Source organism: Glossina fuscipes, unplaced genomic scaffold, assembly GCF_014805625.2.
Source record: "Glossina fuscipes isolate IAEA_lab_2018 unplaced genomic scaffold, Yale_Gfus_2 144, whole genome shotgun sequence".
Lineage (NCBI taxonomy): Eukaryota > Metazoa > Arthropoda > Insecta > Diptera > Glossinidae > Glossina > Glossina fuscipes.
The window spans coordinates 523,593-540,308 of record NW_023998487.1 but is presented as its reverse complement, the minus strand read 5'-3'; the positions used below and the strand labels follow the sequence as shown (position 1 = coordinate 540,308).

Here is a 16,716-nt window from a genome sequence, read left to right as displayed (position 1 = left end):
TGTCCTTGTCATATCAAATTAGGCTTATTTACTTTCTCAAGACTTACGTCCTTTCCTAAACTTCTCCTAGCTCATCAATTTCTTTTTAACGCCCTCAAAATCAAAGGAACTCATGACAAATTTTAATGCATTCTTTCGTACTTGTTTTTCTAAATAAAACAATCAACATTTTCAAAGTTATACCGCCTCTCCGAAGTCTTCTGACTAAATTTGACTTAAATAGAAAAGTTTTCAGATATAGTTTCCAATCGCTTACAAGACAAGAGAATGTGAGCTGAATCTGAATTTCATTCCAACTATACTGTGCCTTAAAAAGACGGATAGCCACGATATAAAATAATGCAAACTATGTCAACGTCTTCAGTCAAACTAATCCTTTCTATAATATTTACAGATGGTAGATATCTAAAACTACTCAAGATATCAGCACAGCTTTTTTATAAATTTTCTTTTAACGAATGCTCTTATAGGATTTGTTCAAAATATATATAGTACAGTAGTGAAGACATATTTATATATATTCATACTCTTGATCAGAGTAAAATTGTGAATCGATTTATCGAAAAAATGTCGATATATTTTCGTAGGTGATTTGAATGTTATGCCTTTAGAATTTTACAATACATCAAATAGTACAATTGTACAATACAATAAATATATAGTGAACAATACTCTCGATAAAAATTTCTGATGGTTACTTAATTTGCGTAAAATTTATTTTAGTATTAATCGAATTTGTATAGAATGTCCAAGCAATAATATAACAGCTTCTAAAACAAGAAGTGCTAACAAAAATGAACTGATTCATCATGCATAATGAAAATGCATAAATGAAAAATAAATTTTTAATAGAAGTACAGCGAAGTACAATTTTGAAAAAAAATTTTTCCATTTTTCAATTGGTTTTTTAATGAAATGGTTTCATATGTAAACATGATTTTGCTGTTATTCAACACATAAGGGTAAATCATTTTAATGAGTAGTTTTCAAACAAATAATGTCTACTTACCTTTATCCATACCATTCATCGCTTTAATTCAGTGTATCTTGCAACTAAAAATAATGTGGGACTGAATAGTTAAGGTTTATACAAGTATATATACACACATTCTTCTACCCCATATTGCCATAAATATATATATATATATATATATGTATACATTTGCTATTACCCAGGGTTTACTCTTTGAATCAGTCTATAATGCTTTTAATTTAATTCAATGAATTAATGGCAGTTTTTCGTCAGTGATGGTAATTCATCTCAATGAATAATGTTTAGCAAAAAATACACTAAATTTTTAATATTTAAAACAAATATTCTTGATTAATTAAACATTTTTATATCCTACATCATTTGTGGTACAAGGATATATTAAGGTCGAGCGGATGCAACCACCACCTAGAAGCACTTCAGATAAACCTATATTTTATTATACCGATCGATTCAGAATCATTTTCGGAACCTCTTTCTGAATGAATCTAAGCTTGTCTGTTCATCTGCCCTTCTTTATACCCTGTGCTCCTGTGCTCAACCTACAGGGGCCAATTTTTAAGATATTTTTATTAGACTTAGCACACGGACGGGTTTCGATCCAATGGAATGGATGGATTATACGAACAACGGTATTAAGCAAAGTGTTGTGTGATATTAAATGGTGAGCCGTGTTCCACTATAGTCTTTCTACTTGTTACAAATATTTTTAATAAATTTGGTCTTTTTATTATTCTCACCTAATAATAATGTTAACTATATACAAACTATTCATACACAAAAATATCTAAAAACACATACAATTTTTATGCATCGTTAGGCAAGTTTAGAAATATCAAGGATCTGAATATACATTATGTTCTTGTTGCTGTGGGTACTGCGAGGAACAGACTTTTTCCTTTGTTGGAAAAATTGAACTTGTAACGGCCGCGAACAAACCTTGGGTAGGGTGTCTGTCGGTCTGGGTCAACCGCAAGTATCGAAATAACGGCATGCCGTTAGACAAAATCGTGCCGCTATAGAGAGCAACAGGAAGAAGAGGAGAGAAATTGAGCAGAAATGAGAGGTCTGTCTGTTTGTTTTGTTTCTAAGATAGGGGAGTAGAGTTGTGGAAGCCAACGAGTGCGGTTGTTTCTTTCAATTGTTCTGATTGTCTGTTTTTTTTTGGGAAAAAAGGCAATACTTAGTTATTCGAAAATTAAATTAAAGAAAAGAAAATCCCATGAAAGAAGATTTGAATGGACATTAAAGTGATACGGTTTGATTTGAACATAAAAAGAATGAGACAAGAGAAGGCAGATCGTGAACGAAAGTGAGGAAAATTTATGATTTGATCTAGAAATGACAAGTTCTGTGATGGATCAGGATAAGCCAATGGCAGAGTAAAAGGACTGCTTAGGAGATTAACCCGAACGCAATCACAGAGATAGGAAGTAATGTGTATTTAGCCTAAGACTAAAGTCTGCAAAATATTTGAAGATTGCATTAAATAAAATACCGGGACTTATATATTTTAATACAATAAAGGAAAAAGGCTACAAAAGAAAAAAAGGACAGAATTTGCTCAACATTAAGCAACAATATAAAAATTTCATCAATGTCAAAGATCTGTTAATTTTGGTATATGCATATCGCCAGAGAATCACAGAAAAAAAAATTTTTCCTTGAAATTTCGGACTCTTGCTCAAATCCTGCGAAAAAGACTACCTAACGCCTTCTATCCGCTAAAAGATGCGCTAAAAGATTATTTATGCTCATTTAAAAGCATTTCATGTTGAAAACACGTTCATGTAGGTTTGTTGAACGGACTTGAAGTTTAGAGATATTGGAAAAAGGGTACCTTCTAGTAAAAAATATATGTAAAAAAGGATGAAAAGAGAATATTTGAAAATGGAAGGCCATTATTATGGTGCTGGAGGGATTACGCATTAATGGAAAAACTAAAAAATAAATTTACTTATAAAAAAAAAACATGTCTACAACACATTGCAAAGCTTCGAACGCGTTTTTCTGGAAACAAGATCTTTTAACTTAGTATACATCATAATTCCACCAACTTTCATTCTTTTTTTTCGAATTTTTGACAATGTCTTTCCAAAGAGAAGTACGTAGGATGTTTTGGATAATCTGATTTGAACGATAATTTTTCAGAAAGGATTGACTTTGCTTTGGTTGGAATATTTAACTTTTTAGTTCAATTACTCGCCAATCACACTAAGAACAACATTTTTAAAACCCCACCTTTACTCTGACATGTAGATTAAGTCAACTTTTTTTTAGATTAAAAGTTTTCACCAGTTAGGCTGCGAGCCGCAGAGCTCCTTTAATTAAGGACGCCTTGGGAGGATGGATTCGGTCTAGACTAGTTTTAATATTTTTAAAAAATAAGAAGACATGCTATCATAATAGTTAATAGGAAAGTGTAGGCTGATAATAAGATAAACTTTAATTTAATCGCAACGGATTAAGCATAAATGGACTAATAAAACGAGGCAAAAATTCCTAAGAATAATATTAGTTTTAATACCTCAAGATGTGTTTGATACCTGCTAGAGAGAAGGAAAAAGGGAGAATATTATTACTCTGTTACCTTTACTTTAAATAAAAAAAAGAAATGTTAAACAAATCCCTTTTTTGGACTGGTACCGTCACATTATGCCTTAATGTCAATTATGTCTTTTTTTGAGAGTTACTAATAAACGTTCACCTCCTTTTTCTATGAAAGTCACAATTGGTAGGAAAAACCGTTTATGAAGAGTAAAATCATGCTTCATTTTGGTCCCACACGTTGATATAGAAACGCCAAACATTTGCCATCTAACAGAGGACACAACCTAGCGGTATGTACCTTATCCGAGCTATGAATTTGAGCTCCAACCAACAGAATATTACGGATTGGCAATCTGATTAAATGAGACTTGACTTTTGATCTTGAAGAAATAAAGATCAACGCGGAGTTGATTGTAAGCAGTGAGAGTGTTAAGATCGTTCGAAATATGCGCTCGATGTGCTGTTAGGAATAAATTCGTTCTCTTGTAACTCAGATATACAAAATGCAAAAGTTACCAAGGATAGGAGAGAGTAGAAAGTCCGTCTGCAATAAATAATGTAGTCATTGATTAGATGAATAAATAAAGGGTAACTCAATTAAGGCCGTAGGAATCCATGATAGGATATGTGCCATAATCTCATAGAGATTAATGAAAAAACTCTCAAATTGAGAAGAGTTTATGAACACAAAAGCCCAAGAATTCATGAAGGAAATGTGCCGTAGCATATAATTTACCGCGTGATTATTAAATAAAATCAATGCTAGTATAGTTAAATATGGAAACGATCAATCCACATAGCGGCTTAGATACTTTTATCTCACTTACAAACGTTAGCTTTTAATCTTCGCGTCTAATAATTATATTAGCTATTTACTTAGCATTGGGACGAAAGTGTGAATGTAGCATATTTTGTTTTCTTTCGTCCCAGCTTACCTTACTAATTACCTTCTTGTTTCTTATTTTTTTCTCTTTACCTCCAATTTTCTTTTATTTTCATTCAGGTTATTTAAGAACATTTTATGTTATCGTTGTTTATTGTTGCTTCTACGGTAACCGTTGTAATCTCTTATAATTGGCCTGAATGGCTTTGAGGTTACATAAATTGATAGGTAAATAAATAAATAAATACCTAATAATAATAAAAATTTGGTATCAAAATTAATCTTATGATATACATATATATTTTATGGCGTTTCTGAAGTTTCCTTTTAGGCGTTTCAAACGTTATGAAAAAATGAGTGTACCCCCATCCTTATACTTATATACATACATTTGCTTTGAATTTCTCTGAAAACTTTAAATCAAGATATTTTATATAATGTATATATGATATATTAGATAAATTTCGGCATTGAACTTAAAATACAAACGGAATTCGGACTTTAATCTCTAACAATTGCTTTAATTTTTCCAAGAGCTTACGCTTTCAATGTTGCAAAATATTTCATGTGTTCATCGATATGAATTAAATTTTACCGCGATACTCACTCAGCTACAAAATGCTCTTTTTTTGCTCCACTGATATTTAACATGTTTCCACTACACTAAACCAACTAGTCGGCCGCATGGTTTCAATGGTTACATCACGCGGCAGTCATGCCGTTGTCACGACAACGTAATACCGCTTATCGACATAATCGTCACTTATGTTATGTGCAATATATGATGGAGCCCGATGGGTTCAAATTCAAAATATGTGCTTAATGACGTAAAAACCTAACAACGAATGAAAAATAGCAACAATTATACCGTTACATATGAATGTTGGTTGAGCCCTATATTTCCACGCGATTGGTTCATGGAAAAGTTTTGGTCAAATCTAAAATCCACCATATTGACTGATGACAAGTTAAAATTCCTAATTTGTTAAATAAATATATTTTATACATTTTTTTTTTTATATCAAATAAAAGGTCGGAATATTATCCAGGCCACAGCTAGTGGATTTTAAGATTTACTGCGTAAAAAAACGACTTTCATGTATAGTCACATCAGAGAGGCTGCGATACATTTTTTTCCCAATTTTAATTCATTTATACTTTTTAATCTATTACAATTCACTCGGCAAGTTCTCTTATATACTAGCCCATGTCGACAGACTTCTTAGGAAAAAATTAATTCACCATATCATGAATTGAGAATTATCACATTCAGCTTCTTGCATTTCGCTCTCCAAACTCTCTTATTATTTCATTAATTATACGTAGATTACTAAAAATTGCGCAAATTTTCAACACCTTCGGTGTTCCACGTGAGTAGCTGGAGTAAGCAAGAGTCAACACTATCAAGCTAATGTTCGCGTATTCAAATCTCTGTATGGTAGAGTTTACTCCGGTCGTAGGTCTAGTAAGTGCACAGATGGTAAAAGCGTAACACTTACCTATTGCGCACACACCCACAGACAGTGTATAGTACCGTATGACGCGTTAATGGAAAGATGTAAATATGCGATCAATACGATTCGCCATCTTTAACGTGTATTTTGTAGTTTTGCCATTTTTTAATATCATTTGTCCGAGATCTCTTACCTCTTTGGCTGCTGTAACAAAAATGAAAGACCGAGCGAGTTGTGTCACGCTATTTTGTAGTCACGATCACTATCGCTGTCCAGTTACACAGTTGCTCTGCTGCGCATGTTACAGGCTGGCATGCGTTTTACCATGTACGTGTTACAATATATCAATGTTTACTAATGTATGGATGCGTTGTAGAGAATCTATCTTGTGTATATATTATATTAATGCTATCTTATGTATGCATAAGTATATGTTTATCAGTTATAACTAAAACGTATCATTATTCGCGTATGGAAATTAAAAGCAGATAACAAAATTAGATATATTACAACGTGTAGCCGTTAATCCCTACATAGCAAAAACAATTCAATATGCTCGCCTGAGCAAATAATACTTCAGAAATAAGGGTAATTAACAAAACATGTAGATCACTGTGTATATGCTGTATCAAAAATACTCAATGTGCAATCATATTGACGGAGCTGTTAATAAACAAGTAAACATTTAGGCATACGCTTTGGGTGACAACAATAAGTCTAAACAACAAGACCGTTAGACGTATACCTATGCATAATATGTAACACTTGTAGTTGAAATATATAAAGATGCATATATATAGAAACTATGGGTCGGTAATACAATAAATATATTACGATATGCAACCGTTAATCCCTACTTAATAAGAACAGTTCAATAGGCAAACCGTAACTTTATTAGTAAAGGAGTGCGCGTTTTAAGTATATGATCCCGCTTGCAAGAGATACAAAGCATATTAGCTCGTTATGTGTATGGCTATGTATGAAATATATTAGAAAGTATCTCCACAAGTAACCGTCACCGTAACAGACTTTAATATGTTTATACGAGAGAGGAACAATATCGCTGTAGTGTAGAAGAAAATATGAATAAAAAGAGAAGATCGGACGATCGGGCAAATCAACTGCTTTTAGAATTTATTTGGTTACGGGTGAGGAATATTTTGATGCGTAACTGTCTCGATCGTTTCCGCTACACAGAATTTCTGGTAAAGAAAAAAGATCGGGACAAATAACCTGAATATCGAAGTACGTACAAAGTGACAGATTTTAGAAAACAGATATCTTCTCATTTCTAGAAAAAATGTCATAAACAAATTATTAAGAGTTTATTTTTTTTTAATATATTAGAGTTTGCATAAAAAAAGACATTTTTTCAGCTAAACGATAAACGAGATGTGAGCACGCCAGAGCAATTTCATTCGTTTATTTGTGCTTTCAATTTTATTGTACACGCTGCGTATTCTTTATCTGTGCTATCCCGCGTACTTCGTATTCTACATCATAGACTTACCTTTGTTATGGTCGGAAAATCCGAGTATCGGACAATCGTCTGATTGTGCCGACAATTTGGACACAAATTTGGTCAGTACGTTCTGCAACGTTTCAATAAGCAAATGTTTACCACGTGCTATTTTGAAGGAAGCTATAATGGGTCGACAATGTCATGTAAATCAACCAAGTCGAGGCAGCTTAACATTAGACAATAAATATTGTTCGTCTGCTCATCTCCTTTATTTCAGTGTAAAAAAAAGTGAGCAACGAGATCAACGAAAGTAGTGCTGGAAAAAGGTGTGGTAACATTTTTTTAAAATTCATTTAACACCGACAAGTTGCATACGTCTCCATGTTGTCTGTGTCCAGTATTCTAATACCGCGAAAAAAACCGCCGAGAAAGTTAAGGATAATTACGCGAATGTCAGATTGTTTCATAGGATGTGCAGGAGTGCATGGACGAAAGGAATTTATCAAAATTAAAAGTTTAATCTTTTCGCCATTACGGACATGCACGATTTTTGCCTATTTGATCGGTTGCTTGTCAAAGAGAAACAATTTCTTATTTGGACTTGTTTTCATTGCCGTGTACGCTATGTGATAAATAAAATCGAATAAATCATTTAACAATATTAATTTTCGGCTTAATCTACAACCAATTTGACTGATTGCGAAATTTTAAAAGCAATCAAAGTGAAGGTATTATAATTTTGAGACCCATCAGTCATTTAGTTTTTGTACTAGCAGTGAATTTCAAAAAAACAGTTCGTATTTCCCGTATAACCGAATTCGGGATTAAGTAAAGAGAGTTAGAGTTACAGTGAAGAGAAGTTAAGTAAAGAGAAATTAGAATAATTAGCTTAAGCAAAGGTTTAGTCAGGTTTGTAAGGGGAAAGTAAAGTGAAAGGAGAGTATGTCGCGAGATGAGCGAAGGAGTGGGCGTGCGGTTACGTTGATGGTGTTGTTAAGAAAAATGAATTTATCTTGATGTAGAAAAGAAAAATCATGGATCTAAAAGAGGAAATCCTGAATTATATTTTACTAAGAAAAGAAAACTTTGAAGAAATTTCTTCAAAGTTCTTCTGAGCTACCCCAGCAACAAGTTCTGGGCAAGAATAGCCCTCACAGTACCTATCGTGTAGGAGGTGAATTAGGCTTATTTACTTTCTTCTTGTTCTTTGCCTTTATTTGCTTGCATATTGTTTTTCACACATCAATGTTATTAAAAATACAACGCTGCTTTTATCTCGAATAAATAACTTCAATCGACTTTCATAGCGTATTTGAAATTATAGCGATAAAAACCCATATCAACAAAACTCGAAAGATAAAACCTTTGAATATACCAATATGAGAATATTAAGACAATACATATAACTTAGGCATTAGGAAACCAACTTTTGACATGATTATGGAGAAAACGAACGACAGGTTTGCAACGCACGATGACTTCAGTAAGCATAGATGCCACTTATTTTATTTTGCGTTACGAGCCTCATTGCACAAAAATAAAAAACAGTTCAAATTGCATAAGCTAGGAGTAAGGACTAGTTTTTTATATTTTATTATACCCGCCGAAAGATGAGGCGTGTATTCATTTTGCCAAAATGTTTTCAACGTCTAGAAGAAAGCATCAGAGACTTCACCAAATATATATATTCTTGTCAGCATTAAATTATATGTAATGTCTGTGATAAACATTCTTCGGGCCACAAAAATGACGCTATCGACGATGGTTTTGAAAACGGGCCAAAACGATCGTGGGACCGGCCACAGCATCAGGTTTTCCAAAAGGGATGAAAAACTGGTTTTTTCTTCATTGCTCAGGAACTACAGCGAAAAGTGTACAAAAATTTGAACGCATATTCCGTGGGCCATACTGTAGCATTCGTGGTCAAAAATGGAAAAAATTAACCTCGCGTATCCAATATTATAATGTATTCAAATCGTACTTATTTTGTCACCTCCTTTATAAGACGCGGAAAGAAGCTTCAAAAGCTCCATAAAGTATAAATTCTACGCCAGTTTCAAATTTAAAATACAACTAAACATGTCCGCCTGTTCGTCTGTCTGTCTGTCTGTCTGCGCAGCTATGTGGTGAACATACTTTCGTTAGCGAAAATGAACATATCGCTTACAAACTTGCAAAAGAATTTGGAATTGACCTAAACTTTTCAAAGTACACGGCTACAACGCCCTGTACAAGAAAAACTTTTATTTTGAAAATAGAAGTTATCAGCTGCGCCCACTCCCTATTATAGGGCATGAAAAGTTTGGTCTTTTACTTCTTTTGTCGTTTTTAGGATACCGATGATGGGTATAAAAGATTCGGTGTCGACCGAATTTAACTTTCTTACTCTTTCATTTATATACAGCTGTTTAATTTTAGAATATACATAACAATAACTACATAATATAAACAGGCGCCGTGCAGAACAACTAATGCGTGATATGGAAGATTGGACAAAATATATCAAATAAATATGTGTAAGCAAACAAATATATAAACATGTAAATAAAATAAGTAAATTAGATAAAAATAAATACAATGAACTACAATATATTTTTTGATGAGTAATAAAAATTTATTTGATATTTCTTGATATGAAAATTGTATCAGAGATTTGTCAACTTATTTGGCAATTTCGAATTCTTCAAAATAAGCGAAGAAAAGAAACTATTAGTTAGGGGAAAAAGAAATCCATATTTTCGGTAGATAGCTGCACTGATAGATTTCTCGTAAAGTATCGATCAAACAATTTCCGATACTGTACATTTACATACTGTACATTTCGCAGTAAAAAAAATTCTTTTGCTGTTTTTTGTTTGGTGCATTCAGTTGTGAGTTACAGCGTGTTAAAAATGAAAGTGAACAAAGAGAAAATTCGGTACATTTCACAGTTTCTCTTTGACAAAGACGAAAATGCAAGCCAGGCGGCTAAAATTGTGAATGGTGTTTATGGTTCCGATACTGTAACAGCCAATTATGTGCAATTTTGGTTTCGTAGAATCCGTTCAGGAATTTTTGATGTTAAAGATGCACCTCGCACAGGTAGGCCGGTCGTCGAAAATGTCGATAAAATCGGAGAAATGATCGAAGTTGACCGGCATGTTAGCAGTCGTTGGCCAAACGGAATGAGATAGACCCATTTCTTAAACGGATGGTGACTGGAGATGAGAAATGGATCACATACGATAACCCTGTGCGAAAACGATCGTGGTCAAAGAGCGGTGAAGCACCTCAAATGGCCAGGAAGGTTTTGCTATGCATTTGGTGGGACTGGAAGGGGATTATTTATTAGGAGTTGCTTCCATATGGCCAAACGCTAAATTCTGATCTCTACTGTCAACAACTGGACCGTTTGAAGATAGCGATTGACCAGAAACGGCCAGAATTGGCCAACAGGAGAGGTGTCGTGTTCCACCAGGACAACGCTAGGCCACACACATCTACAGTGACTCGCCCGAAACTTCGGGAGCTTGGTTGGGAAGTTTTAATGCATCCGCCATACATTCCGGACTTGGCACCAAACGATTATCATCTTTTTCTTGCATTGCAAAATTTCTTTAATGATAAAAAATTGGAATCTAGAGAGGATTGTGAAAATCGACTACTAGAGTTTTTTGCAAATAGAGACCAGGACTTCTATTAGAGAGGGGCATTTTGAAGTTACCTTTAAAATGGCAACAAATCATACAACAAAACGGTGCATATTTGACCCAAATCGGACAATCCGAAGCATGTTAAATAAAGTCCTGAAGTTCATATAAAAATAATGGATTTCTTTTTCCCCAAACTAATATATTTGCTACGTACACGTCTGTTGTACACACAAACTTGAATGAGAATTGAAACAGAGAATTGTATATGTTTCCGTTTCGCAAACGTTCGAGAGAATGTGACGTCATATCATAAAACCATTTGGAGAAGCTTTTCCCATACAAATAACGAGTATGACCCTGTTAATTAACAGCGTTACTACTGGTATTCATAGCAGATACACAAGAAGTGCCTAACATTTTCCGAACGTCAATATCGAACAAAATGTTGAAACATCTGGATATTCCGTTGTCTTTGGTTGGGAAAATATTTCACATTTGCTACATAATCTTTGGATTTTTACGTGCGTAGGACATACGCATTTAAAAACACAGAACTGTCTAAGCGATTGATACAATGATTCTTTAAGTCAAGGATAGGAATTTTTGCCGATACAAATGAAGAGAATTAAAGCAATAAAATGCCTGTCTATTAACCGTGACACTACTGTTGTTGATAATAGAAACACGCACCAGAAAATTTAAAGGTGTATTTCGAACAAAGCGTTATGGTATCTTATCATTTAATTGTTTTTCTCCCTAATACTTCGCTTTGCTTTAAGATATCAAACATAGCAAAGCATGTGAAGTGCAATGCTAGAGTTTCATAACAAAATATATTCTTAATTTTTTTTTGTCCGTCCATAAGGTGCTTCTCACCTTTCGTATTCCTTCATAAAGCCAACAACTCACCTTCTTCTTATGTTATATTCATTTTTACATGTATTTATTTATTAAACATAATATGGTAAAATTTATATAATAAAATGTAATATTAATCTAATAATAATATTACAATTAACATTAAAAACAAAACTAAGCAAACTTACTCATATATACAATAGAATACTCGTTTACATGAGTGCATCGCTGCTGTCTTCACCCGCTGGACAGTCCTAACTTCAACCCATGCCGCTTTTTTGTCTCAGCTTACTTGTAATGAACATAACGGTGCTGCCGCCTCACTATTCTAAGCTGATGATAGTGTGGTTATTACGATTATTCTCTAAAGTTGTTGTGTTCCTCTTTTTTTTTTATATGATTCTATAGCAGTAATTATTATCCGTGATTTAGAGGCGATTTTCAAGAACGGAACGTTAATCAAACTTACTTAGATTTAAACTTTTATTTATCTATGGAAAAGGCAAATGTAAAACGTTTACTTTTTATTAATCTATGAAGTTAAATTTTCGCATTGTTACTCAAAATATAGAGGAGTTGCTGTGAAAAGAAGATTTTCTGCTCAAATCATTTTTAATAATACAAATTTTCTTACCGCACATTTTAAATTTATTCCCATAATTTTAATAAAATTTCAAAACAATTATTTCTTTCTTTTGGATTATGTATAAAGTTGTCTTAATTCGCTTGTTTTAGAACTTCTTTTAGTGGATTTCTTGCTTTCATTTAAGTCTGCTCAGTCAACTCCTTCAATTCTTGCATATATTTTTAGTTTATAAACTATACGAGTTGATTTTTAATAATATTCCAAAAGACGATGTGGCACAAATATTTTTAACAATCGAACCAACAAGTAATGAAAATTTACTTTTTAATTTTTCGATCAACAATTTCCTTTCACTTTGAGAATTTTTTTCATTCAAGCAAAAGAAAATGGTATTGGGCTTCTGTAAGCGTACCTTGGTATTGTAAGGCAAGTTAATCAATCGTATATGTTGTACGTACTCTTATTGATCCTATATTTGTAATCTGTCCGGAATTTCAAAATGCTTCCGGATAATATCAAACCCGATGCAAATGTTCGACGGTTATAATCAATGAAGAACCTCTCTTACCAAATGCTTTTGTTGTATAAAAGCCTGTAAAGCTAAAGTCTAAAATAATAATGTTGCATTAGATGTTTCTATTACGGCTTTTATTTTCTGACCTTTTAACTAAAAACAAATTTTTTTTTTAAATATCGAATTTTTCAAATTGTTAAAGCGAATCCAAATTTAAACGTTTCAAGCGGTACCACGGCTGACAGTGTTGCAGTGCAGCCGGATTTATCAAACGCTATTACATACGCAGTACATCGCAGTGGTCGTACAAAGGTGAACACGCGGAACAGCCTATTTTTAAATTGTTGCTTCTATTGCTTTCTATTTCAGAGGAAAGTGACTAAAACTGTCTTTACCTGGACAGTTGAAAATTTTCGTTTTTGGTACAATGAAGCCAATGATGTGAAAACAGACTTAAAGTCGCCAATATTTTCAATTGGTACCAACAAAGAGTCCAAATGGTAATGCAACACGTACATGTTTCTTACACTTAATGCTAAAATAAATATTTAAAAAATTTTTGTATTTACAGGTGTCTTCAAATGAAAAGAGAATATGAAAGACACCCTACTCTTGGACCACTAATACCAAGACAACCAATATATGCAGCAAGGCGACGCTTGGTTTATATGTATATCTCACTAGTCTCAAGCAATAAACCCGTAGTTCACGCCATGGCGAAAGTTGAGCTATTAAGTTCAAACAAAATAATCCAAACTATAGGACCATTAAGGCAGGACGAGTATTTTCTTTGCTTCTTTACTAAAGAGAATTTATTTTCAAATTTTTGTTTATTTTACAGTTTTAAAACAATTACTGAAGGGTCTGATTATACGAAAGCACCGCTTAACATAAATAATTTATTTGAATCGGAACTGACAATTCGTTGCGAGATAGACGAGATGGACTTTGTTAATACCTCTGGCCAGTCGAAAATAATGCAACGTAAGGTGACTGATACCAAATTGAGTAAAGATCTAGGAAATCTACTTGAAAATGGGAAGTTCAGTGATGTTACATTAGTTGTCTGTAACCTTGAAGTCAAGGCTCACAAGAATATACTAGCTGGTAAGTTCAAGAGGAAAGTATTGCTTATTATGGACAAATTCTTTAAAGAAATCCTTTGCCCATGCGTTTCAATTTCAAATCTTCAGTGTAAGTTGGAATTGGGCGCATTTCGCTTAATGGTTTATTAGAGAATATTTTCTTAATGTTGCCAACCTTTCATCTACTATCTGTTGTAGGTACCTGTAGATCTCTTTTTGAAACCATAATTTTTTTATTCATATGCGAATTTTTGATCAAGTTATACATAATGGTCCATATAATCATCTTAAGCTTTCCTACAAATACTTGTGGCCCCAAAGAAAAGACAAAAGTACTGCAAGGCATATACTTCCTTAGTTTATCGCCAAAAAATTAGACTCAATGTGTAAGTGACTCGGCTGCAACAACCTTGCAAGAGTCCAAAGGGATATTGTAACCCACACTTGATAAGCGTGATTTATTTTCTTTATCGTTTCAATACTTTGAGTCAATTCAAAAATTTTCACAACAAACCGACTTATTCTGACAAAAACAATTGATTTTCAATCAAGATAGTGGGCTTTTATTTGTTGCCTTGCAACTTTACACATTTTTTATTAAACTGTAAATTTCCATTGAAAGCTCGCAGTGACGTCTTTGCTGCCATGTTTGAACATAATATGGAAGAAAGCAAACTTAACCGAGTCCTCATAGAAGATATTGATTATAATGTATTAAACGAAATGCTAAAATTCGTCTACACAGGAAGAGCGCCTAATATAGATAAAATGGCTCATGAATTGTTACTAGTTGCCAATAAGGTAAAGAAACTAAATGAAACTTTCTCTCTCTATTTTTCAATATTAAACCGTTTATTTTTTTGCAGTACGCCCTGGAAAACCTTAAGAAAATGTGTGAAGATGTCTTGAGTGCTAAGCTTTCTGTAGAAACTGCTGCCGAAACGCTAGCATTAGCTGATGTTTATAATGCTGGTCAACTGAAAGCACATACGGTGGCTTATATTAAAAAGTAAGCAGAGACTCACAGCATTTTTATTTTTAGAATTTAAGAGAACTTCATTAAAAAGGGATTTATACTTATAGTTATAAGGTGACCAAATGTACTCCTTTAGATGGCATAGTAACCCTTCTCAAAGCTTCTGCTATTAGTTGGATACGGCCAGATATAAGCGAAATTGGTGAACACAACAAATCATCCCCTTTCCAAATTTCTTTTAATTTTAAAAATTTTAGTATGACAAGTAAAACACATTTTCGGACAAGGAAAGCGTATAAAAAAGGGTGTTTTCATCCATTTTCATCTGACGAAGCGTTAGTTCCTAAATAAGGTGTCACTTACCAAATATTTTGTTTTTCCCCTAAAAATGTCCTGAGAACCTTACCATTGCCTAAAACTCTTTTTTCAAAGTTAAAAAAAAACACGTTTGAAAAAGCTTTAGAAAGCCGATTAAGCGCGGACGATGAAAAAGTAAATCTAGTAGTGAAGATATCAGCGGTGGCTTAAATATGTCGCAAATGAATGGAGAACAAGTTTGATGTTAATTTATGGAAAGCTGTGTGAAGTTTGTGGGCACGACTCGTTAGTGGAAGACATTAGCTCTATGAATTACTGTATAAATGAATGAACATCTTCTTTTACGTCCTGTTCTCTTAAAAAATGTGATCAAATCTACTAAATAAAAGTAGCAAATTCTCTCTTTGGAATAAGCGAATCTATCTATGTAGCGCTTATCCAAAATAAATGGAAGAAGCAATTGCAATGTTCGCTTTAGTCAGACTTTTTAACACGTGACTCATTCTACTATTATAAACATGCCATAATGTGGCTGAATAATTTTATAAAAACAATTATTCAATATGTTGCCCAAGCGTGTTCTTTTCCACGGTTAAAGCAAGATATATTGAATCTTCCCTAAGTGAGCCATTCTCGATTATAGGTTTTAGATAAGCTTTGCGTTATCAAAATAATAACTTATGTAGGCAATAATAACTTATGTTTTTCAATTTCCTTTTCGGAATTTAACTCTTGTCAATACATATCAAAATTTTATTCACTTTAATCTCTTTTATCTTCCTTTTCTTTCCTATAGCCATCTCACCGACGTTATGCAAACACAAGGTTGGCAAGATATGATTGCAACGCGTTCATATTTAATGGCTGATGTGTTGCATTCTTTCGCTAACCAACAAATTCAAACATAAAATCACCAACTAAAGGAATGAAGCTCTCAAACAATCGTTATAGCTTTAAAAGCTATAGTTATTTAGATTTAATCAATAAAAGGAGTTTTATCTGTTACTTGATGTGGAATAAATTACATAAAAAAATATTTTGAAAGGTTTTAATGCGTAAGAAACCATCTCAATATTATGGCATTGTTAAGAAAGGCAGAATCTGACGTCTTTAAGCAGTGGCCTTTTTGAATATACAGACCATTTGACTGTACTACATTGTATCGTCATCGTAGATAGGTACCTGTGCAAAATTTCAGCATCATTTGATATTCGAAAGTGTAATATCAACCAACAGCGTTACGGAAACATGTGTAAATTGTAAATCAAGTGAACGGATGTGAACATATATATATAAATATACATGTGAAACAAAATGGTTTAACTCCAGTACCCACATTATAAGGGATAACATTTTAAGGTTAATATAGGAACGCACACTAATGTTTCACTCGTTTTTCGATAATAT

At 33.2% G+C, this 16,716-nt stretch overlaps 1 protein-coding gene across 5 annotated transcripts in view; it reads left to right on the top strand.

Annotated features, from left to right (window-relative positions):
• Positions 1–16,262, top strand: part of LOC119641127 (protein roadkill-like) — a 40,503-nt gene extending 24,241 nt beyond the window's left edge. The window contains exons 2-9 of one of the 5 annotated variants that reach the window (XM_038039589.1): positions 9,793–9,856; positions 13,133–13,242; positions 13,300–13,430; positions 13,502–13,711; positions 13,772–14,037; positions 14,638–14,816; positions 14,882–15,024; positions 16,106–16,258. In XM_038039589.1, the coding sequence (XP_037895517.1) occupies positions 9,853–9,856; positions 13,133–13,242; positions 13,300–13,430; positions 13,502–13,711; positions 13,772–14,037; positions 14,638–14,816; positions 14,882–15,024; positions 16,106–16,217 (1,155 nt within the window). In that variant the 5' untranslated portion in view covers positions 9,793–9,852 and the 3' untranslated portion in view covers positions 16,218–16,258. Of the gene's footprint in view, positions 1–9,778; positions 9,857–13,132; positions 13,243–13,299; positions 13,431–13,501; positions 13,712–13,771; positions 14,038–14,637; positions 14,817–14,881; positions 15,025–16,105 lie in introns of those variants that run through there. The other 4 variants (XM_038039590.1, XM_038039587.1, XM_038039588.1 and 1 more) reach the window with 4 other exon arrangements.
• Positions 16,263–16,716: the final 454 nt, after the last annotated feature.